The sequence below is a fragment of the Perissodus microlepis genome, chromosome 3 (genome assembly GCF_051167445.1).
Source record: "Perissodus microlepis isolate ML-2025 ecotype Zambia chromosome 3, ASM5116744v1, whole genome shotgun sequence".
NCBI classification, from domain to species: domain Eukaryota; kingdom Metazoa; phylum Chordata; class Actinopteri; order Cichliformes; family Cichlidae; genus Perissodus; species Perissodus microlepis.
In genome coordinates, this window is record NC_140463.1 from 48,900,494 (window position 1) to 48,918,147 (window position 17,654).

At 44.1% G+C, this 17,654-nt stretch overlaps 2 protein-coding genes across 3 annotated transcripts; one reads left to right on the forward strand and one right to left on the reverse strand.

The window, feature by feature from the left end:
* Window positions 1-1,799: 1,799 nt before the first annotated feature.
* pelp1 (proline, glutamate and leucine rich protein 1) lies at window positions 1,800-15,150 on the reverse strand. Of its 2 annotated transcripts, none has more exons than XM_084924684.1 (19): window positions 15,010-15,150; window positions 14,739-14,803; window positions 12,226-12,331; window positions 11,938-12,087; window positions 11,534-11,605; window positions 11,123-11,182; window positions 10,875-11,031; window positions 9,834-9,966; window positions 8,876-8,963; window positions 8,700-8,788; window positions 8,506-8,619; window positions 7,789-7,939; window positions 6,980-7,133; window positions 6,831-6,886; window positions 5,675-5,808; window positions 5,297-5,399; window positions 3,434-5,047; window positions 2,470-2,784; window positions 1,800-2,334 (listed from the first exon to the last, which is right to left on the reverse strand). In XM_084924684.1, the coding sequence occupies exons 1-19, from the start codon at window positions 15,148-15,150 to the stop codon at window positions 2,242-2,244; spliced, it is 3,795 nt and encodes a 1,264-aa protein (XP_084780810.1). In that variant the 3' UTR covers window positions 1,800-2,241. The 2 variants fall into 2 exon arrangements, with proteins under 2 accessions (XP_084780810.1, XP_084780809.1); XM_084924683.1 differs by having other exon boundaries at window positions 2,470-2,787.
* A 205-nt stretch (window positions 15,151-15,355) lies between these two features.
* Window positions 15,356-17,615, forward strand: med11 (mediator complex subunit 11). Its single transcript, XM_084924686.1, has 3 exons — window positions 15,356-15,460; window positions 16,060-16,190; window positions 17,143-17,615. The coding sequence occupies exons 1-3, from the start codon at window positions 15,391-15,393 to the stop codon at window positions 17,296-17,298; spliced, it is 357 nt and encodes a 118-aa protein (XP_084780812.1). The 5' UTR covers window positions 15,356-15,390; the 3' UTR covers window positions 17,299-17,615.
* Window positions 17,616-17,654: the final 39 nt, after the last annotated feature.

Genomic DNA, 17,654 nt, shown 5'->3' on the forward strand with positions numbered 1-17,654 from the left:
ACCAGATTCCTCAGGAAATTGTCGGGTAGAAGGTCTAAACTGAAGAGTGAGAGAAAAAGCAGCCAAAGGAAAAAGATTTTAAAAAGAAAAGTTTGACTCCTTGGAAAATGGAAAGAAACGAGGGGAGGCTCACTACTTTTACACTGTATTTGAACTTTTCATCAAACTGCATTAAAAAAAGAAACAAATTATTATTGTAATAACAATATCTAAGCAGTCATCAAGGGTCACTACTGGTTTGCCTTCTACAGGCTAATATTTACATCAAGCTTTCTCTTTATTCCTATTGGACATCTGTCACGTCCTCTTTAGTTTTGTTCTTTATTTTTTCCTTTAAATGTCGACTAATTCCTTGGATTCAATTATTTCATCTTATATATCTGCTTTGTCCTGTTGTATTTGCGACGGGTCTTTTCTACCTGGACTGAGGGATGGGGCTAAGTGGGGGTAAACTGATAAAAGCAATTACAAGATATGTGAGTGTGTCATTAATCTGCATTCTATTATTTCAGTTCAATCATTGTGAAACTTACTTGTCTGTTGTTTAACAATTCTGTGTATCTGTTTTTTGTTGTTGCTTCAATAAAAATATCTTTGAGGAAAAAAATGTTACATCGACTGTCCTTTGATTCTTGTTTCTGCCATTTTACTGCATTTGATTTATTTGACACAAACTGTTGTGTGTGGTGTCTTAAATGTTCACTAGATTGCACTGAGCCACAGTGAAGCAGAAACAGTGAACGTTCATTTATAGTAATGCTCTTTATGTTTGGGACCATCTACATATGTAGTATGTTATATTACCAGGTTTCCACTGAGGTACGTACATCTGAGATTGTTTACTTAAAGTCATGAGTTTTTATTTAAAAAGGAGGGGGCGTTCCCCTGTGACCGTGTGACACTCTTGTGCACTGGCTTAGGTTCAGTTTGAAATTTGTTTTTCAGTTGCGTGAGAACATGCATGTAGACAGCGTGGGAAGTATGACTGGCAGCTCTGACAGCAATATCAGTGAGAGCTTTATCTTCACACTGCAGCCGAGCCCACTCCCACTTTAGTCATTGACCCTGCAGCAGCTGCGCCTCGTGTCTTCCTCATTTAAAAAGCTTGCTCATTGTTGAAGTGCTCTACAACCTTTTTTGCGCCACGGAATATTTCCACGGAGTTGTCGCGGATAAATAAAACAAAATAAAATGATACGACCAAGAGAACAACTGTGGTATTTTGTAAATACAGTATTAAATACGCGAATTCACTGTGTAGCTAACTTTATTAGCAGCATCCTCCGGAAAAGCGCAAACAACAGACTAGCATCCTAATGCTCTCTGGTCGCTATGGCAACGCGTAAATAGTTCTTTCAAAATAAGACACCAAACTATAACGCGGGAAAAGACCCCGGGAAACCGAGTTAACGATAAAAACACTGAAAACCATAAATTTCACATCCGAGCCTGAACTCTGGCGGCCCGGTACCAAACGGCTCTGGCCCGGGGGCCGCTGCTGTAGATCAACCTGCAGCATGTGCTGGAGTCCTGCGGGTTGCTGAATGCAGTTTATTGGCTCAGCCAGTTCTTAAAATGACAGCAGATGGGTCAGACGGGGATCCGTTAGCCTTGCGCACCTCCAAGGCTAACAAAGCGGCTGGCAGAGATGCCCACACCTCCCTCTCCTTCACCCCAAATCCTTTCAACGTGGAGGAGCAGCACCTCTAACATGTACAGCAAATCAGTCCCATAACAATGATTAATGCAAGTAGACGTCAGACAAAAACCCCAAAAAGAACCCAAACAAAAGAAAAACATGTAATGGAAGTACATTATTTTATTTTTTTAACAAAGCATGACGTTGATGCCAAACCATGACAGCAAAAAAGATGCATACAAACAAAAGTAAAACTGCAAACTAGCTGGAAGATACTTGTGCTGTAAAGAACAACAAGTCATCAGGTTAACACATTTCACGGAGCTTTGCCTCCTTGCTGGGAGGACACTGGGTGCGCCGTAGAAAAGAGTTCTCTTACACCTGACAGCCAATTATAACCCGGGGATGAAAGTCGGACCAGCCAGAAATGGTCCCGATGGTTAAAAGACTGAACGCCATATTAAACTGCTGTGACACGCGATGTAAAGCATGATGTTTGAGGTAACTAAACCTTGGGAATGTGACTAACGATACATGTTTTGCCAGATTCTGCTCACAGAAGCCGGAGATCAGTGTTAATTTCAGTTCAGGTTGGCAAATATTTATGAGGCTTTTGATCCAGAAGCACCGTCTTCATCATCAGGTGGACACGCCACAAAATCAGCCAACATTGACGCCATGGCTTCATCGTCCATCTGAAAGAGAGCGACGTCACACAGTGTAAAGCACAAGTTCATACAGTCAGGTCATCACCCTGACTGAAGAAGCTTTCAGTCAGTGGACAAACAGCAGCTACCATCTGCATCTTAACGAGGGATTAAAAGCAATACCTTTTTCTTCTCTGGGCTTTGCCCCACCTCTTCTTTTCCATGTCCTTCCTCCCTCTTCCTCTTCACTCCTTTTCCCTCCTCTCCATTACTCTCCTGCCCTCCTCCTGCTCCCGTCTCCGGCTGCTCTGCTTCCTTTTCAGAGCTCTTCTCAGTGTCTTCTTCCTGTTTCTCTGTCACATTTGGTTCTGTTGTGTTTTCAGACTCTGCCACTGCTGTCGAGTCTCCTGCTTGAACAGCTTCGAGCTGTTCGTCCTCACAGCTGGGCAGCTGGTTATCGCTCACGCTGGCGTCCTCTGCAGGCTCAGCTGCTGATTCCTGCTGATACAGACAGAAAGCTTTAGGTGGTTAACTTCAGTTTCCTTGCAATACTCTCTTTATTTATCATATATAGGAGAAAAACACATTTCTAACAGAGACTGTGTAGTAATACTTCATGTGCATTTGTACAAATATATGACTGAGCTGCTGAGATAATCTGGAGCTCAGACTGTGACAATCACATTAGAAAATCAGGCTTTTTGTGAGAAATTCATGTATATTTTGCATATAAGGCCACTGCAGCATAATCGGGTCACCTGATCCAGCCCCAGCTGTTTACTTTATGAAGGGAAAGTTTGAAGCCTGATCTTACCAGTAGAGGGCGTCTGTCTTTCTACTCTGAACTACTTTCTCCACAGCACACTGCTGAAAGCAACAACTTTGTTTCCATGAAGCGTGTCATGGATATCAGTGGCCTTGATTACACTGATAAACCTTTTTATTCTTCATGCTGCACCACCTGCTGTTGTTCTTTCCTGTCTCCATTTCCCCCTCTTTCCTTAAATCTGCTGGTCCTGTGAAAGGCCCACTTGCACTCTGAGTTACTTGTACTGTAAAGCCTCATTACATTGTCTAATGTATTCAGCACGCTGAGCCGTGTAACGCTGTCATTCAACAGTATGATTCACAAAGCTGCAGGATCTACCTGTTGACTCTGACTGGCCGGTTGTTCGGACTCAGCTGCTTGCGGCTCGTCCTCCTTGGCTCCCTGCTCCCACGAACACTCCTCCTCTTTCTGCAGCTCTGCTCCGGCTTGCTCCCTCTCCTCCTCGACCTCCTCCCGCTCCTCCAACGCTCCTCCGGTGACACACAGGATCTGCGGCATGGTGGGGTCATCCATCCTTTCGTTGTCCTCCTCTTCTACTTCGCCCTCCCGAGCCGCTTCGAGGACTCCGATGCTCTCCACCTCCTGCACCTTCATCTTGTCCTCTCCGAAGAGCGCCCTGTTAGTTTGGATCTCCTCTATCCCTCCTTCTGTGCGTTCCTCCACATTAAATGCAGAAATCCGTCCCTCATCCAGCTTCCCCTCCTGTATCCCCGACCCTCCGTCTTTGTCTTCGACTCCCTCCAGAGGCGGTATGTCGCCATCCTCTTCCTCTTCTTCCTCCTCTTCTTCCTCCTCCAAATCTTCACCGTCTTCTTCATCCAGCTCCTCATATTCCTCCCCATCAAAAAACTCATCAGCTAACTCACTTACATCCTCCTCTTCGTCCTCCTCATCTATCCCCTCCTCCTCCTCATCCTCCTCCAGCTCTTCATCTTCATCTATGTCCTCATCATCTTCCTCTTCATCATCAGTACTGTTAATATTGATGACAGCAGAATCTTCGCTGCTGGCAGGAGCAGCTGGTTGCTGGTGGAGGTGCCGTCCCTGCTGACTTAATTGATTCTGCAGGTGCATCTGGAGCGGTAACCCCATGGGACCAGCCTGGCTTGCCGTGGAGGGCTGCATAAGCATCTGCTGGAGCTGCGGTCTGCCAGGCAATGACTCCCCCAGACCAACAGGTGGAGCTGTAAAGGTGCTGGAGTTCAAAGGTGGAACCAGGGAGACCACGGAGGCACTGGAAGGAGGAAAGGAGTTGATGGAGGTGGTGGAAGCAGTGAGGAGGGGGGAAGAGGCAGCCAGGTCATTGGGCAGAGAGACCCCGTCTATTGTGGCTGCCGTAGTTGGGACCATGGTGACAGATTCTGCACCTGCGAGTGTCACACCAGTGCCACCCGGTGCAGAGGAGGGCATGCTCTGTGAGTTTGCTGCTGTGTCGTCCTGCTGAGTCTCCATGTTAAGCATACCCGGAGGAACAATGACCACGCTGTCGTCCGAGTCACTTGCCAGAGAGATCTCGACGTCTTCGGCTTCCTCTTTGTCAAAACGCACAAACACAGGTCTCTGTCCCTCCGGAGGGCCCAGGCCTGCGGGATCAGGCTGGTGGTGCGTATGTGGGGACAGAATCATGTCTCCTGCAGTCGGACCCTGGCCTGGAAGTCCCGGAACTAGAGACAGATGGTTCTCAAAAGAGCTCAGAAGGGAAGCAGGGCCCAGGTTGAGAGAGTGACGAGCAGGAAAAGGAGGGCCAGGGGCAGGACCTCCAAGCAGGGTTGGCAAGGTTAATCCAGGGGCAGGTCCCTGGGAAGAGGGGAGGACCGGAGTGGTGGAGGAAGGTTTCATGGTGAGAGGTGGCAAAGGAAGGGCGATGGAGGGAAAGCGGGGATGAAGGATCAAGTTACAGATGGTCAAGGCCTCCGCGCAGAACGAAGACACCTGAGAAAGTGGACGATGGGTTTGATTAAAAGCTGGAAACAGTGAACAGACAAACACTTCATGTTTTTGCCAAGTCTGAAACTGTTAAGTCAATCTGACCTTTAACAGAAGACTTGAGGCAGATTGTACATCATTGTCTCCATAATTATTTTATTTCAACTTCACAGAGAAATGTTGATCCTTCCACTCACTACACGGTCCTACATTTTTAAAAACCTTTTTGCAGCGTTTCAGGTCCTTAGGGCTTACCTTAACATTCCTGTCGGTGCGCCCGTTACTGAGGATTGACACAGCACAGGTCAGAGGTGGGGGCCAACAGGGTGAGGGGACCAGGACCAGGGCCAGCAATAACCTTCAAATTCATACAAGTGAAACAGCTCCTTCAGTCCAACACGAAGCTAAAGTGGACTTTTGCATCTACAGAACATAGACCAGTTCGGGGCCCACAGTGGTGCTGGTGCTAGGGTGGTGTCAGACTGGGTCCAGTCTGAATAAAGCACTGTGTGGATATTCCTTCAGTCAACAGTGGTCGGAAAATTTTAACTCAACCTGAACAAAAAGCAGGAGGAGCACCGTAACACTATTGAAACACTAATGTGTGGCTCATCGTTAACATGAAGATCGTACCTGTACAGTTCTCGTCGAGTCAGAGCACTGCTGTACTGCCCACTCGCACTCCCTGCAGATTCACATGCATTGCTGCTGCAAGACTGCTGCTGCTGCAGGCGCACACACAGTGGCAGAACCACCTCATGGAGCCGCTTGAAGGAATCGACAGGACACAACAGTGTAATCGTTCGTTATTAAAAACAATAAAATGAAGAGTCTCTCCTGCAATACACCAAAAATGCTAAATGATGGAAAAAACAAGCGAAAGTATTTTACTTTACAATACAGCTGCAGATCATCACAAGATGGGAAACGTGTCTTACTACATCATAACTTATAATCAGTATCCCATTTTAACCCTACGCCACAACCTGACGTGGACCTGCTGAGACATGTAACTACACGTCGACGCTAACCACACCACTTACAGTTACAGTCGAGTAATATTGCACTGAAATTGATGCAATTGGATAATAATGGTCCAAAAACTGAAGCTAATGATGTGGGAACTGCAGGGTAACAAGCCAGGAACAAGAATGCAATAATGTGCTAATTTCTATGTTATTACTACTCTATTACCTTTGGTAGGTTCTGTGTAATAAGCAGGAAAACGGCCTGTTTCTATTTAATAACACATTAATAACCATGTTAATCTTTTAAAACAATCTGCTAGTCAAGTAAAATGAGCAACAGGAAACACTCATGCATAATGTTAATAATTAAGTTTAAAACAATAACACACATGACTCCATCAGACTGTACACTGAAAAATTCAGTTTTAAAAGAAGAACAAGGTTTAAACAGAGATGATGTTCGGCAGCACTTTGAGCAACAATTTCATAGATATGGGTGTTCTCTATTTAAAAAAAGTACACATGCATCACTGTAATTTGTGCATAAAGTTACATAATTTCTTTTCTGGCTACAAGAACATATTAGAACACGTTGGGATATTTCATGTGGATCATTAGAAATGCACTGTGGGTGGAGGAAATCGTTGCTTACAGAACTGCAAACATCACGTCTGCTTAAACACGGATCTTCTTCCAAAGCGGGCGGCTCGGTGCCACTCGCTGCAGCAGAGGCTGATCTGTGGATGGTTGGAGACGCCTGTAGAAAGTGTCTCCCTCTGCTACTCTTTTGTAGCGCTTATGTTACTTTAAATCACATTTACCTTGTGAATGTCGTCCTTCAGTAGCGTCCCACTGGTCTGTATGATCTGTCTCAGTGCTACAAGGATGACAAAGATCAGTCTGGTATCAGAATATCATATGTAGTATACCAGTAAACTCCCAGTAACATTAAACTTGGTTTGCATCTCACCCCTGACAGCTGCAAGGCAGGTATCCTGATTGGCTAGATGGTCTCCTTTCCTCTGCAGCGATGGCCCGACTGTATCTGCCATCACCAAATGCTTCGTCCTACGAGGGCCGGGCTTTCCTCCAGGAACAACATCAGCCGATAGTCCTGCCCGGAGCTGGAAACAGGACACCCCACGCACAGGAGCAGGAACAGAAGAGAGCTCAGCACATCCCAACAAACCACTGGTTCCCTTTAGTTTCATAAAGGTCAGAGCTTAAAGTAAATTTTAGTGCTCATGACTAATCTCGCAGTCGACTGACCGTGGGAAAAAATGGACGAGTCTCAGATATTAAGTTAGATTTGATAACCCTTTAGTGGAAAACCTCCAAAACTAATAGGTTCTCTGTTTGAAACTTCATGACCACGACTTCAAACTAAAACAACAAAACAGTGAATCATGCAGCGTTTTTCTTCTGCTTATCTGGAGTCAGGCTTTGGGGCAGCAGCCTCCCTCTTATCACCTCCTCCAGCTCATCTGTTGAAAGGCTGAACATTTCCAAGGCCAGCTGATAGATCTGTCGACAGCCTTAGCAGTCTCCTTTAGATGTGGAGGAGTAGCGGCTCTACTCTGAGCCCCTGCTGAATGACTCAACTCCTCACCTTATCAGTAAAGGTGAAGCCTCTCTGCGATGTTTTTCTAACAGTGTTAACAAAATATGAGGCCTAGATGATCAGATTTATGGCGTTTCTCAACACTGATGCGCCATCTGGTGGCAGTGCAATGATACAGACTAGTAACGACGATTAGTCCAAATGCATCTTTCCCCTACCTTGATAGACTCTGCTCCTGGTGTGATGTCCCCGAGTAGGTGGTTAAAGAGGAGCTCCGAGTGCCCCGGGCTTCCCTGAAGGATGCTAGAAGACGCTCCGGCAACCTGGACCCACAGCTCCAAGGTTCTGTACACTGACACCCGCACTGCACTGTGGGAAGGAGGAGAAACAAGAGATGAATACACTTGATAACACATTATTAAATCTTCCCCAGTGCAGCAGCTCAGACTGTCCCCAGTTTCCCATAATGTTACTAAAATAAGCTCCTCGATCCCCACACAGTGTTTTCATTTCATCTTCTTTGTGTTGCAACAGATCAGTTAAGACTTTCTTTCTTTTCTCGGGACTAAAAACCTCTAAATGGTCATCATTCACTCCTGTAGACGTCTGCGAGCACACACAGCGTGCTAAGGACACTTCAGGGCAGCGATGAGAACAGTGATCTTACATCAGCCTCTCTGAGGAAACCTTTGTAAAGATTTTGTTACTATACTTCCAGTTGTTACAGTACTTGGTGGTTGTCTTGGTAACCACTGACTCTGCTCCACAGGCTCTCATTGCAACTGTAGGTTGTAGCTACACACACGCTGCACACACATAATGAAATATGATGCACTAGCTGATATTAGGTGTGTACGAGGTTTCCAACTGCAGGCTGAACTCGCGGCTTCAGTCAGGAATAATCCAAACAGGAGCTGTGCGAGGCTGTGAGTCACCTGTAGGCCCTCTGCTGTCCCACACTGGTCTCAGGGAGGGGGGTCCAAGCAGAGAGTGTTTGAGAAAACAGCCTCTGTATTACTGCAGCGTACTGAACCATGCCGACCCGTACTCTGTAACACAGCACAAATCCAAGAGTCAGGCTTGCAGGAAATCAAAATGTGGCCTCCTGTGTGTGTGTGCGAGTACTCACACAGTGATCACACTTGACAGGACTTCCAGGGTGTTGCTGTGTATGATGGGGAGGACCAGCAGCCTCACACTTCCATCTCCTGTTAAATTCTGACACACAAAGTCAAACGTGCATTAAGATCAGTACTGCTTTTGACACAGTCTCTGTTCAATAAATGTTATTGTGTGTGTGCTCACTATGCTCTTGGAGCTGACAGCAAGGGCTCGGCACACCAAGTTGAGCATTGGCCTGACGGGCAAACGCACAGCTGAGGCGGGATCTACTCTGATGGAAGGAAACGACAAAGGAATGCAACGAGTACCAGAAACAATGAAAGCCTTTACTGCTCGTACAGGTTTTTAACACAGTTTTTATTAAACAAAGGGGCCTTTGAGTGTATTTGTGTAAATGTTACAACTATGCTAAAAAGCTGAGGTAAAGAAATAAGAGGTACAACTGATTCAATTTGGTGTTTTCCAGATGTTTTCTGTATCCCAGTTATCCTAATACCAGTACTTTATTTTTATCTAGCTTGGTCAATAAAGCTGCATTCCAGTTAGTTCAGAAGTCTGATGTCAGAGCTCTGACACGACTTCACTCCTAAACTGAGCACGTCGCAGTAGTAAAGTCTAAAGATTGCTTTGCTTCTTAGTAATGCAAAGCAATCTGTGCATCACTATCGATACAGAAAATACTCCACCCACAGCTGCAGCATGTTCATGCAGACAGCCTGACCGCAGATTGGTTTAATAGGGTCACAGATACACGACAGTGGCAGCACAGATTAAAGGTTGTGCAGGAGGGTCAAATCCAAGTTGAGAGTCATTCCAGATGAAACTTCTGAGTGGGAAACAAGAAATTCAGACTGACTTCACCTGGAACGCTCTAGAAGTAGCGCTTTTATTCAAACTAAAGCGCACGATGGTACTACCATTCCAAATACGAACACAGAACATGGCAACCAGTGACATGACTGGTACTGAAAACCATCTCAGGCTGTCCTGAATCCTTTTGGTCCTAATATGCAAATTCCTGAGAAGTCAGTGAATGAAAACGATCCAAATGGCTCGAGAGCCAAACTATGCAGAACACAAACCTTTGCTTTTGCAATTCAAGTGAACTTGAAAGGTGTGTGCTTGTCTGCATGTGTTGTACCTAAGTGTGTGTTTGAGTGCGAGGCACACAGCAGTGTATCTGTGCTGGAGCTGCAGGAGCAGCAGGGGGTCTGTTTGGTCCAGGTGAGGAAAGGCCAGCTCCATCCCGGGACCTTGATACTGCATCGCTCCATCTGTGACCGCAAGAAGCAATCGAGTGTGAGTAACCTCGGTAACAGTAAACGGATACAGTCACACCATCACGTCACAGCACCTCCAACACTGACAGCTGTTCACTGCACGGTTCACTGACTGATTTACTTGGTAGAAATGCATTTTATCTAGAAAAGTGAGGAGTGATACACAGTGTTTGGGGCCACAGTGACGCGCTGTAAGACAAAAGAACGTAACTGCACCATTTTAAACAAAATGTGTGGCCAGCAGGAGAAGTTTGCTTTGACATTATCGAGTTAATCAAGGTGCATCGACACGACAACGACGTCGAGGACTGTGGACGACGAAAACAGGACTTTAACCCAAGATTCAATCAAAACTTCTGTTTTTGTTACGTTTTAGTTTTAGGCTTTAATATCACATGTAGGTCTGCAGCTCGAATAAGAAATACTTTTGTCTTATTAATAAGAAATGATAAAGAATTCAAAGAGAAACAACAAAGTTCTTTCAGAATAAACTGCTGATTGTTTGAATCTGTCAAAAAACCAAAACTGAACCATCGGATTGTGTTTCTACATGAAACGACTGAGTGTGTCTGTGCTTTGATGGCGATAAAAAAACATGTTATAATTAATATTAATCATAATTCAGGGTCCAGAGTTCCACTGGCCCACATACACTTTACTGGCTTATGAAAAAGCTTTTATTTTTACAGTTTTAAATAGTGATTCATTTTAATTAACACAATGTTTCATATTAGTTGGATGGAAGGACACAGATTTGAAGAATTTCTTGTTTTCATTGTTTGTTAACTGACGTGTTTTTGCTTCTTTTCACTAAAAAATTTAAAAACTCCAAGCGTACATGGACGGAGACAAACACACACAGAAGCCAAATGTCACCACTGCTCACAAAGAAAACAACACACCTGTTTCTGAACCTTGGTAGAGCTGAGCCAGCAGGCCATTGGCTGAGGCCAGTAGGCAGTGAATCTGATTGGTCCAGCCCTCAGCTCTGCCAGCCCCGACCCCTCTGTCCAGCACGCCGCCCAGGCAGGGCAGACGACCGTAGCACTGACAGGCCATCTGACAGAGTAACAGCAAAACAAACGTTCAAACAAATCTCCAAATAATGATAATAATTTTTAAAAAAGACTTGGTGCTTGTTTTGTCAAACCTCTTGTGTTTTCCTGTCTGTGCTGTCCATCTTGGAAAGGAAATACGCTGCCAGCTTGTCCTTAAAAACAACAACAAACAGGTGCAGGTTTGACACAGCTGGGTTCTAAACAGAGGCAGCAAGTAACAAAGTACAGCTTTACTTAAGTAGAATACAGAGTACAGCACAGAATACTGCTAAAGTAATACTGTAGTAACATTAACCTATATACTGGTTTAAAAAATTCCAAGTATAAATTGAATGTTTTTATTTATTTTGCTGACAATCTGTCAGAATTGTGTGACAGCAATGACTAATAAATAATAGATATTATTATTATTATTGATGTTATATAGTAAGAGGAAGAAGAAGAAGAGATATTTAATAGCACCACGATAACAGTCCAAACAGTCTCAGGAAGGAGTGTCTCACCCTCAAGGATCCACAAGCTCTCGGATAGTGGGTCATGCAGGCCGTCATTCCCTCCATGGCTGCCAGCTCACACTAACATCAAACGGGAACATAAACCGTTTTAAGGCTAGTTAGAGGATCGATATCTGAGCTGAAGCTAACTGAATAATAACAGATGTAACAGAACAGATGCAATTATACATAAAGTGTTACATTGTAACTAAACAGAACTTAGGGCATTCAATTCACCCATCCTCATCAGGGTTGTGGGGCGGTGTCAGAGGCAGGGTCGCCAGTCTGTGGCAGGGCTAACACTCACATTCTGTGGCACTAACTGCGTGTCAAAGTACCTGGATACACACTCCACCAGAGGGGCTCCGGAGCCCTCCTGGTGGGCCCTTCCACTCACCGCCTTGTCACCTCACCTCTGACTTGAGACCCAGCAGGGATGTGAGGATGCCCAGGATGGAGTTGAGGCCAACCTCTCTGGCCAGCTCTGCTAGCTGAGATGAGTATTGCAGCAAGTCCTTCAGAATGTTCACTGCTAGCTGCACAGTCTCAACTGGAGCCTGAGACTAGTAAAGAACAAAAACACAGAAAGTATTTTTAATTTTAAAAATGAAACGCTAACCATTAATTTTTAGACCTTAAGATAAAATGGAGAAAAATAGCAATATTGTAATGATAACAGCCGACATGTGACTTTATCTTACCTGTATGACCTGCTGCAGGGAGCGCAGCCACGACAGGCAGTGTTGCTGGAATAGATCGCTGGAACTGTCTTTAACCAGCATGGAGAGCAGGCAGAGCCCCTCGAACCTGCTCACACAGAATCATGTTAGAAACACACAGTATCAGAGTGAATCTGTTTCGACTGTGTGAGATTACATTCACATTCATAACATTGTATCAACAGGAGATGTTGATCTAAAGGTGAGTAGATGAGGGTTTAAAAACAAAATGCTACTGAAACTGGACATTCGCATGGAGACTCATCAATGTGTTAGAATGAACCGAGGTTAATAAAACACACGTCATATCCTGTAGTATAGCTGATCATTTGTAAAAGCACAAAGTGGATGTTGTTTTCACGTGTTAAAAATAGGAAAAACCAAAAGAGCATCGTCATTAATGCTCACTTCAATTCAGTGTTATTTATAAAGTGTGAATTACAACAATAGTTGCCTCAAGGTTCTTTATATTGGGAGGTAAAGACCCAACAATCATAGCTCATTAAGATAAGATGGGGTCTGATTATTTAAGACCTTGTATGTGAGGAGCAGGATTTTGAATTCTGGATTTAACAGGGAGCCAATGAAGCCAATACAGGAGAAATCTGCTCTCTCTTTCTAGTCCCTGTCAGGACTCTTGCTGCAGCATTTTGGATTAGCTGAAGGCTTTTCAGCGAGTTTTTTGGACATACTGATAATAATGAATTGCAGTCGTCCAGCCTGGAAGTAATAAATGCATGAACTAGTTTTTCGTACGCAGCGTAAACAGAATTGGTCCTAGCACTGAACCCTGGGGAACTCCATAATTAACCTCAGTGTGTGAAGAGGACTCTCCATTCACAAAAAACAGAAGTCTATTAGACAATCATGATTCAAATCCCTGCAGCGCAGTGTCTTTAAGCATGACTCTGATGGTCGCTAGTATCGAGGAGGACAAGCACAGAGATGAGTCCACTGTCAGAGGCCATAAGATCATTTGTAACCTTCACTAAAGCTGTTTCTGTGCTGTGATGAAAACCTGGGGTTGTTCTTACTCCGTTAATAAGTGATCAACAGTAAGACGTTCTAGCTTTATGGATGTTTTTGTTTAAGAGAGCAGCAAACTGGCTTTTCAGGCTAAATGCAGATCTTCTAAATTAGTGAGACAGCACTTCCTTTCTGGCTTATGAATTATCTGCTTTAAGGCGCGCATTTGAGCGTTATACCAGGGAGTCAGGAATACGCAGTGAAGAAGTAAAAATATTATAAAGACAATCAACCTCTATGGGAGTACAGAAATGTGTTGGTACAGGGCATTGAAGATGATAACAGTGGGTGGATTATATTCTCAGAAAGACATCTACTTTGATAAAATCTACTCTCCACCGCTGTGTAATCAATTATTGTAAATGTAAATGTTATCAGGAAATGATCAGACAGCAGAGGGTTTTCAGGAAACACTGTTAAATGTTCAGTTTCTATGCCAAATGTTAAAACAAGATCTAGAGTGTGATTAAAGTGGTGGGTGGGTTCTTTTACATTTTGAGAGAAGCCAATTGAGTCTAATAACAGACTAAATGCCATGTTGAGGCTGTCATTTTTAGCATCTACATGGATGTTAAAATCACCCACAATAATTATTTTATCTGAGCTGAGCACTAAATCAGATACAAAGTCTGAGAAATCAGAAACTGTGTGTAAGGCCCAGGTGGACGATAGATGATAACAAGTAAGACTGGTTTCTGAGTTTCACAGCTGGGGTGGACGAGGATTAGTGTTTCTGAGTCTTTGGTTGATTGATAAGCTGAAGTAGGAGCTGCCACACCCCCTCCTCGGCCTGTACTTCGAGGATTCTGGTAGTTAGAATGACTCAGGGATGTTGATTCATTTAAACTAACACAATCATCCTGCTGTAACCAGGTTTCTGTAAGGCAGAGTAAATCGATTTGTTTGTCATGTAATAACAGGGACTAAGAAGACAGAGGGCAAATGTTTAATAATCCACACTTCACTGTTTCACTTTACGGCACAGTTGTGGATACTTTTCTTTTTTTTTTCTTTAAATCATTTTTTGCTGATTGTTTGTTGTTTTAGGAGACACAGAGGATGGGGATGGGGTTTGGGGGATAACAGGAGGAGAGGAGCTGCAGAGAGGCGTGTAAGACTGCAAGCCTTCTTCCTGGTCCCAACTCTGGATAGTTATATTTTGGGGGGTTTAATAAATTTGGAAGATTTCTAGAAATGAGAGCTGCTCCATTCAAAGTGGGATGGACACCGTGTTCTCCTAACAAGTCCAGGTTTTCCCCTGAACGTTTCCCCTTATCCATAAAGTCCACATGACTTTTGGACACCACTCAGACAGTCAGCAAATTTAAGGACAAGATGCGGCTAAACACCTCCCCTGGTCCAGGACAGTGCTCAGGTGCTGGTATACATCTTAAAAATAAAGACTTAACATTAAAAACTGTAGTATGATCAGCCTATGACAACAGCTGATTGAGGTACTCCTTTCTCACCTGGTCTTGCTCGAGCCCAGTTTGGCATTGCTAAAACCCACGAGACCCCCAACGGCGCACGCGCTCTGCAAAGACAAGACGGTTTTAAAGAACAGTGAGATCAAAACGTTTAAGAAACACGGAACCAGCTCAGCTCCTGCTGCACATGGTCCTGCCATACTTCCAGATGTCAGCCACTGTACAACAAAGCCTCTCGCGGCTGCCGCACAGCGAGAGCAGGCTAACGCTGAAGCAGCTTCCAGCCGCGGAGCTGGCTCGGGCCGGGCCCTACCTGTGTCTGGAACACGCCGTGCTCCCTGTAGCCTGCTAGCAGAGCGGGTAGATGCTCCGGACGCTGCTCTTTCAGAACAGACACCAAACCCTCAGTTAGTCGCATAGCAGATGGGCCATGCAGCCAAGCCGATGTAGCCATCTTTCCTCTCCGCCAAGCGAACGTCACTACTGTGCGACTCTGATGCCGTCATATTTCAGTGACGTCAGTTTTTAGCTCTTTGTTGTTACCCTGCTCTCAACCATAACGCGTTAGTAAAGTTGCAGGGACTGCAGTAGTTGTAAGTTTTCTTCCGTTTAAACTCGATTAAGTGGCTTTGGGTCACACCTTGGATCACTGTGCTGAGCTGGTCCTCGGAGAGCGGCTGCTTCCCGCCTGCTGATGGCTAATGACAGGCTCAGAGCGCTGGAGGATGTGGAGAAGGAGATAGCGATGGTGCTGCAGTGTGCCGGTGAGAGAGTGTCTTCTTGCGGCTGTTACATCAAACCGTGCATCGTTGATTACTTTTGACTGATTTTCTGATGCTCTTCATCCGACAGTAGGACAAGTACCTGAGAGATCCTGTAAATTCCACTTAGCTGTTTCCAACAGATCGTTGGCTGATCATTATTCTCTGTACATATCAGCCGCTGTAAAGATTTGGTTTTTATCACAGAGGGGAAAATGTATTCCTCAGCAAAAGTCTCGACTCAGCACCTCGTTTCGCTCGCAGTTTCCAGGCTTTCTGAAAGATTTTCCTTCGACATTTGAGGATTTTTCACTCAGTTTCAAATTACTCCTCAGACCTGTTACATTTAAAATGGTTTTGGCTTAATAAGCCATACACATAACAGGAAACCTAGCAAAGAACCAATTTTCAGTATCCTTAGACACAAAACAAACAACACAATTTGTTTCCATTTGTTTGGCTGACTCTACAACAACGACCAATCGTCAGCATAGCACAGTCCTTTACTAAAACAAAGAATCACGTTTTAAATTTACTCTCTGCCTTTGTGTCTAATCAAGTCTTTTTAAGTCACGTTTCTATGTTTATGCTTGACCTTGCAGGTAACATTGTTCTTGAACTCTCCAAAGATAAACACAATGCCAGCTTCATGGACAGACAGCTCATCCAGTTCCAGAACTCAGTCAGCCGAGTGGAGAACGAACTGAGTGGCCAGATCCGCTACCTTACACAGGTTAAATCCACAGCTGCAGACCTGTTTCAGAAACGGTTTCACCTCCACTAGAAAACAGAGTTTACAGTTACACAGTATGGTTGACTGCTGCAGGCTGTGGTGTTCTCAGTCAGCGTAAGGTTTCATCAAGGGTACCAGATACCAGTTTACATTTAGGACGATGATGCTGTTGAGATTCAATCTCCAAATTGTATACTAGCTTTATAGTATCTATTTAGGTTTATAGCTTATGAAACATCTGCTTACATTTTGCTAATTCTTTTCTCCATGGCAAATTTCTCCCACCTGTTAAATCCAGAATTTAATTTAAAGTCTTCATTTACAAGGTCTCAAAATATCAGGCTTCATCATATCTTCAAGATTTGATATTATCCTAACAGAGTTAGGATAATATGAATTAGGATAATAACCTGAGACTGCAGGCTTACTTGTGGTTCCTGGAGCTCTGATAGTAGAATGGGAGGCAGAGCCCTTAGCTGTCTGCTCCAGCTCCCAGTTTGGGTTCAGAAGACAGAGACCCACTCTACTTTTAAGATCAGGCTTAACACTTTTCTTTTTAATAAGTTTCAGTTTATAGATGGGGCTGCATCATGTGACCCTGAATTCAGTTCAATTTATTTATATAGCACCAAATCACAACAACAGTCGTGTGCTTTCTGTTTAAAGGTAAAAAGTCTACAGTATGTTAAGGTTAAAGTGCTTGGGGACGTCTGATTGTTGGGGGTTTTCTCTGTACTACTGTAAAACTGAAGAGAAAATGTTTTTAATTAAGAGTTATGTAGGAAATTTTTAAAATCATAAATCTAATAGATAGATGAGGTTCACAAATACAAACTGATGCAGTTTTTCTTTTAATTATTAATATTTATTTTTATAAATGAAGAACTTACCTCCATGATAGAAATATTGTGAGCAACAGATTCGAGTTTGTTTCTCCTTTTTCTTTCTCCAGGTAGCGACTGGTCAGCCACATGAAGGTTCTACCTATTCAGCCAGGAAGGACTGTCAGATGGCACTGAACCGAGCCGAGTATGCCAAGGTCAAACTGGGAGAACTGGGACGCACCTGTGAAGTCATGCTGGAGCAGCAGCAGCAGCAGCAGACATGAGAGTCAGCCGGTTGCTGGGATTGAGATCATTGTGCTTGGACTGGCACAGCACTTTCAGATACCTAATGCAACGGCACTTCTCTGTATTCCCCACGTGTGTCACCACCACTCGCGTTTTCACAGCCCTTCTCACTTTTATTAAAATGCTGACGTGTCTCAACAAATGTAAACAAAAACTCAAGGAAAGAAAAAAGTGTTTTTGTACTGGGGCCTGTGTATGTTGTGTTTCTGATTTTGTAATCAGTTTAAGGAGCAGGTCATATGTAGAAACTGTCGATACTTTTAATAAAACAACGAATCATCTTTGGGGGAAAAACCTTTGTTGTGGTTGTGATAGAGAACCTCATACATTAATC